The following is a 5,953-nucleotide window of genomic DNA, read 5'->3' as shown; positions in this document are numbered from 1 at the left end:
TTGAAATTATTCACAGGATGTGTTAGAATACAATCTGTATATAGGGTGGATTTTTAGTTGAGTTGATTTTGAGTTGAAATACTGAAAATATTGTTAAATGGCAAATGAAAATTTAATAAATAAAACGAATAATCGTAGAAGTTATATAGAATCAATTAATTTGTCTGGAAAATTGCGAAATTTCTCGAGAAATTTCGTGAAATACAGTGATTTTCGACACTACTGCCTCAAAATTTAAAAAATCTATCACTTGACTCAAAAATACTATAAATTTACATGAAAATGTTAATTGGCTCTAAAATTTTTTGTGTATTTTTGAAGAAATTGATAAAAACTTCACTTTAGGAAAACAATGATGCTCAAAACTTAAAATAAATTAAAAAATGACTTTAAAAAAATCATAAAGTTCCATAAAATCTTGGAAATGGCTCTAAAAATACCATAAACTTCAGTTTTTCTGCCTGAAAAATGAAAAAAGTTCTGAAAGGACTCTACAAATACCATAAATTCCCATAGAAATCTCAAAAAGACTTTAAAAATTACCAAAGAATTCAATAAAATCTTCGTAATGCCCATAAAAATACTATAAAATTCAGTTTTTTGCCAGAAAATTGGGAAAAAGTGCAAAAGCAACGTTAAAATCACCATAAATTCACATGGAAATCCAAAAAAAAAATCCAAAAATTACCATAGAATTCAATAAAATCCTCGGAATGGCTCTGAAAATACCATAAACTTCAGTTTTTCTGCCTGAAAATGGGAAAAAAATTCAAAAACGAGTTCAAAATCACTAAAAAATCACATAGGAATCCCAAAAGACTTAAAAAATCACCATAGAAGTTGATAAAATCTTTGAAATAGCTCTAAAAATATTATAAACTTCAGAAAATTGTAAAAAAATCCTAAAACGTCTCTAAAAACACCATGAGTTTACATAGAAATAAAAAAAAATCCAAAAATTACCATAGAAGTTGATAAAATCTTCGGAATGGCTTTAAAAATACCATAAACTTCAGTTTTTCTGCCTGAAAATTGGAAATAAAGTTCAAAATCAATATAAATTCACATAGGAATCCCAAAAGACATAAAAAATAACCATAGAAGTTAATAAAATGTTTGAAATAGCTCTAAAAATAGTATAAACTTCATAAAATTGAAAAAAAATCCTAAAACGGCTCTAAAAACACCATAAATTTACATAGAAATAAAAAAAAACAAAAATGACCATAGAATTCAATAAAATCTTCGGAATGGCTCTAAAAATATCATAAACTTCAGTTTTTCTGCCTGAAAAATGAAAAAAGTTCTGAAACGACTATACAAATACCATAAATTTCCATAGAAATCTCAAAAAGACTTTAAAAATTACCAAAGAATTCAATAAAATCTTCGTAATGGCCATAAAAATACTATAAAATTCAGTTTTTCTGCCTGAAAATTGGAAAAAAGTCCTGAAACGGCTCTAAAAATACTATAAATTCCCATAAAAATCTCAAAACGAATTCAAAAACTACCATAAAATTCCATAAAAACTTAAATGCTTCTAAAAATTCATGAATTTCACTTATTCTGCCTGAAAATTGAAAAAAAAAAGTTCTAAAACGACTTTGAAAAACCATAAATATCTATAAAAATTCTTTGGCTTTGAAAATACCAAAATTCCAAGTGTTTCCATCTGGAATTTTCAACGTAAAGCTCAATAGAATTTTCATTTTGACAACTGAATTTTCCAGAAACGAAAACACTTTATTTTTACTTAAAAAAAAAACATTTTATTACGATTATTTCTATCATACACAATGGTAAAAATTTTACAAACAACATAAATAAATAATATAGACGAAAAATCTATGCTGAAGCGGCACACAACTGACTACCTAAACACCCAATATCACAGTTTTAATATAAAGTAATACGAAGTTAATCCACTTAAAATGACATGATGATGATGATGATGATTCGGGCTCGAAACTATCGTTTCTCTTTAACGAATTCAACTTAATCAACCTATAGAATAATTGTGGAATCTGTTTTCTTTTTTGACAAATGATACTTTTTTTCTGGATATGAACGGTTTCAAATGACTCTAAAATATTATAGATTCTCATAAATAGCCTCAATTGAATCTAAAAATACGATAAATATTCTAAGAATGCTGAAATGACTCTGAAAATACTTTCAATCTTTATAGAAAGGCTCAAATGATTCTAAAAACTCTATAGATTCTCATAAATTCCATCAAATGAATCTAAAAATACTATGGATTCTGATAAATTGCCTCAAATGACTCTAAAAATACGATAAATCTTCTAAGATTGCTGAAATGACTCCGAAAATACTTTAAATCTTTATAGAAAGGCTCTAATGACTCTAAAAACTCTATAGATTCTCATAAATAGCCTCAATTGAATCTAAAAATGCAATAAATCTTCTAAGATTGCTGAAATGACTCTGAAAATACTTTTAATCTTTATAGAAAGGCTCTAATGACTCTAAAAACTCTATAGATTCTCATAAATATCCTCAATTGAATCTAAAAATGCAATAAATCTTCTAAGATTGCTGAAATGACTCTGAAAATACTTTCAATCTTTATAGAAAGGCACAAATGATTCTAAAAACTCTATAGATTCTCATAAATTCCATCAAATGAATCTAAAAATACTATGGATTCTGATAAATTGCCTCAAATGACTCTAAAAATACGATAAATCTTCTAAGATTGCTGAAATGACTCCGAAAATACTTTAAATCTTTATAGAAAGGCTCTAATGACTCTAAAAACTCTATAGATTCTCATAAATAGCCTCAATTGAATCTAAAAATGCAATAAATCTTCTAAGATTGCTGAAATGACTCTGAAAATACTTTTAATCTTTATAGAAAGGCTCTAATGACTCTAAAAACTCTATAGATTCTCATAAATATCCTCAATTGAATCTAAAAATGCAATAAATCTTCTAAGATTGCTGAAATGACTCTGAAAATACTTTCAATCTTTATAGAAAGGCACAAATGATTCTAAAAACTCTATAGATTCTCATAAATTCCATCAAATGAATCTAAAAATACTATGGATTCTGATAAATTGCCTCAAATGACTCTAAAAATACGATAAATCTTCTAAGATTGCTGAAATGACTCCGAAAATACTTTAAATCTTTATAGAAAGGCTCTAATGACTCTAAAAACTCTATAGATTCTCATAAATAGCCTCAATTGAATCTAAAAATGCAATAAATCTTCTAAGATTGCTGAAATGACTCTGAAAATACTTTTAATCTTTATAGAAAGGCTCTAATGACTCTAAAAACTCTATAGATTCTCATAAATATCCTCAATTGAATCTAAAAATGCAATAAATCTTCTAAGATTGCTGAAATGACTCTGAAAATACTTTCAATCTTTATAGAAAGGCACAAATGATTCTAAAAACTCTATAGATTCTCATAAATTCCATCAAATGAATCTAAAAATACTATGGATTCTGATAAATTGCCTCAAATGACTCTAAAAATACGATAAATCTTCTAAGATTGCTGAAATGACTCCGAAAATACTTTAAATCTTTATAGAAAGGCTCTAATGACTCTAAAAACTCTATAGATTCTCATAAATAGCCTCAATTGAATCTAAAAATGCAATAAATCTTCTAAGAATGCTGAAATGACTTTGAAAATACTTTAATTCTTTATAGGAAGGCTCAATTGACTGTAAAAGGTCTATAGATTCTCATAAATAGCCTCAATTGAATCTAAAAAGGGAATAAATCCTCTAAGTATGCTGAAATGACTCTGGAAATACTTTCAATCTTTATAGAAAGGCTCAAATGATTCTAAAAACTCTATAGATTCTCATAAATTGCCTCAAATGACTCTAAAAATACGATAAATCTTCTAAGATTGCTGAAATGACTCCGAAAATACTTTAAATCTTTATAGAAAGGTTCAAATGACTCTAAAAACTCTATAGATTCTCATAAATAGCCTCAATTGAATCTAAAAATGCAATAAATCTTCTAAGATTGCTGAAATGACTCTGAAAATACTTTCAATCTTTATAGAAAGGCTCAAATGATTCTAAAAACTCTATAGATTCTCATAAATTCCATCAAATGAATCTAAAAATACTATGGATTCTGATAAATTGCCTCAAATGACTCTAAAAATACGATAAATCTTCTAAGATTGCTGAAATGACTCCGAAAATACTTTAAATCTTTATAGAAAGGCTCTAATGACTCTAAAAACTCTATAGATTCTCATAAATAGCCTCAATTGAATCTAAAAATGCAATAAATCTTCTAAGATTGCTGAAATGACTCTGAAAATACTTTTAATCTTTATAGAAAGGCTCAAATGACTCTAAAAACTCTATAGATTCTCATAAATTCCATCAAATGAATCTAAAAATACTATGGATTCTGATAAATTGCCTCAAATGACTCTAAAAATACGATAAATCTTCTAAGATTGCTGAAATGACTCTGAAAATACTTTTAATCTTTATAGAAAGGCTCAAATGATTCTAAAAACTCTATAGATTCTCATAAATTCCATCAAATGAATCTAAAAATACGATAAATCTTCTAAGATTGCTGAAATGACTCCGAAAATACTTTAAATCTTTATAGAAAGGTTCAAATGACTCTAAAAACTCTATAGATTCTCATAAATAGCCTCAATTGAATCTAAAAATGCAATAAATCTTCTAAGATTGCTGAAATGACTCTGAAAATACTTTTAATCTTTATAGAAAGGCTCAAATGATTCTAAAAACTCTATAGATTCTCATAAATTCCATCAAATGAATCTAAAAATACTATGGATTCTGATAAATTGCCTCAAATGACTCTAAAAATACGATAAATCTTCTAAGATTGCTGAAATGACTCCGAAAATACTTTAAATCTTTATAGAAAGGTTCAAATGACTCTAAAAACTCTATAGATTCTCATAAATAGCCTCAATTGAATCTAAAAATGCAATAAATCTTCTAAGATTGCTGAAATGACTCTGAAAATACTTTCAATCTTTATAGAAAGGCTCAAATGATTCTAAAAACTCTATAGATTCTCATAAATTCCATCAAATGAATCTAAAAATACTATGGATTCTGATAAATTGCCTCAAATGACTCTAAAAATACGATAAATCTTCTAAGATTGCTGAAATGACTCCGAAAATACTTTAAATCTTTATAGAAAGGCTCTAATGACTCTAAAAACTCTATAGATTCTCATAAATAGCCTCAATTGAATCTAAAAATGCAATAAATCTTCTAAGATTGCTGAAATGACTCTGAAAATACTTTTAATCTTTATAGAAAGGCTCAAATGACTCTAAAAACTCTATAGATTCTCATAAATTCCATCAAATGAATCTAAAAATACTATGGATTCTGATAAATTGCCTCAAATGACTCTAAAAATACGATAAATCTTCTAAGATTGCTGAAATGACTCTGAAAATACTTTTAATCTTTATAGAAAGGCTCAAATGATTCTAAAAACTCTATAGATTCTCATAAATTCCATCAAATGAATCTAAAAATACGATAAATCTTCTAAGATTGCTGAAATGACTCCGAAAATACTTTAAATCTTTATAGAAAGGTTCAAATGACTCTAAAAACTCTATAGATTCTCATAAATAGCCTCAATTGAATCTAAAAATGCAATAAATCTTCTAAGATTGCTGAAATGACTCTGAAAATACTTTTAATCTTTATAGAAAGGCTCAAATGATTCTAAAAACTCTATAGATTCTCATAAATTCCATCAAATGAATCTAAAAATACTATGGATTCTGATAAATTGCCTCAAATGATTCTAAAAATACGATAAATCTTCTAAGATTGCTGAAATGACTCCGAAAATACTTTAAATCTTTATAGAAAGGTTCAAATGACTCTAAAAACTCTATAGATTCTCATAAATAGCCTCAATTGAATC

The 5,953-nt window shown here is 26.7% G+C and overlaps 1 protein-coding gene across 1 annotated transcript in view; it reads right to left on the bottom strand.

Annotated features, from left to right (window-relative positions):
* Positions 1 to 696: 696 nt before the first annotated feature.
* The window catches only part of LOC130443380 (GATA-binding factor 6-B-like), a 33,415-nt gene continuing 28,158 nt past the window's right edge, over positions 697 to 5,953 (bottom strand). The window contains exons 6-7 of the mRNA XM_056777952.1: positions 964 to 1,025; positions 697 to 750 (exon numbers count right to left, since the gene is read on the bottom strand). Coding sequence (XP_056633930.1) covers positions 697 to 750; positions 964 to 1,025 — 116 coding nt within the window. The remainder of the gene's footprint in view (positions 751 to 963; positions 1,026 to 5,953) is intronic.

Source organism: Diorhabda sublineata, chromosome 4 (assembly GCF_026230105.1).
Source record: "Diorhabda sublineata isolate icDioSubl1.1 chromosome 4, icDioSubl1.1, whole genome shotgun sequence".
Classification (NCBI taxonomy): domain Eukaryota; kingdom Metazoa; phylum Arthropoda; class Insecta; order Coleoptera; family Chrysomelidae; genus Diorhabda; species Diorhabda sublineata.
Note: the sequence above shows the minus strand (reverse complement) of the source record. Positions and strands in the feature narration are given on the sequence as shown.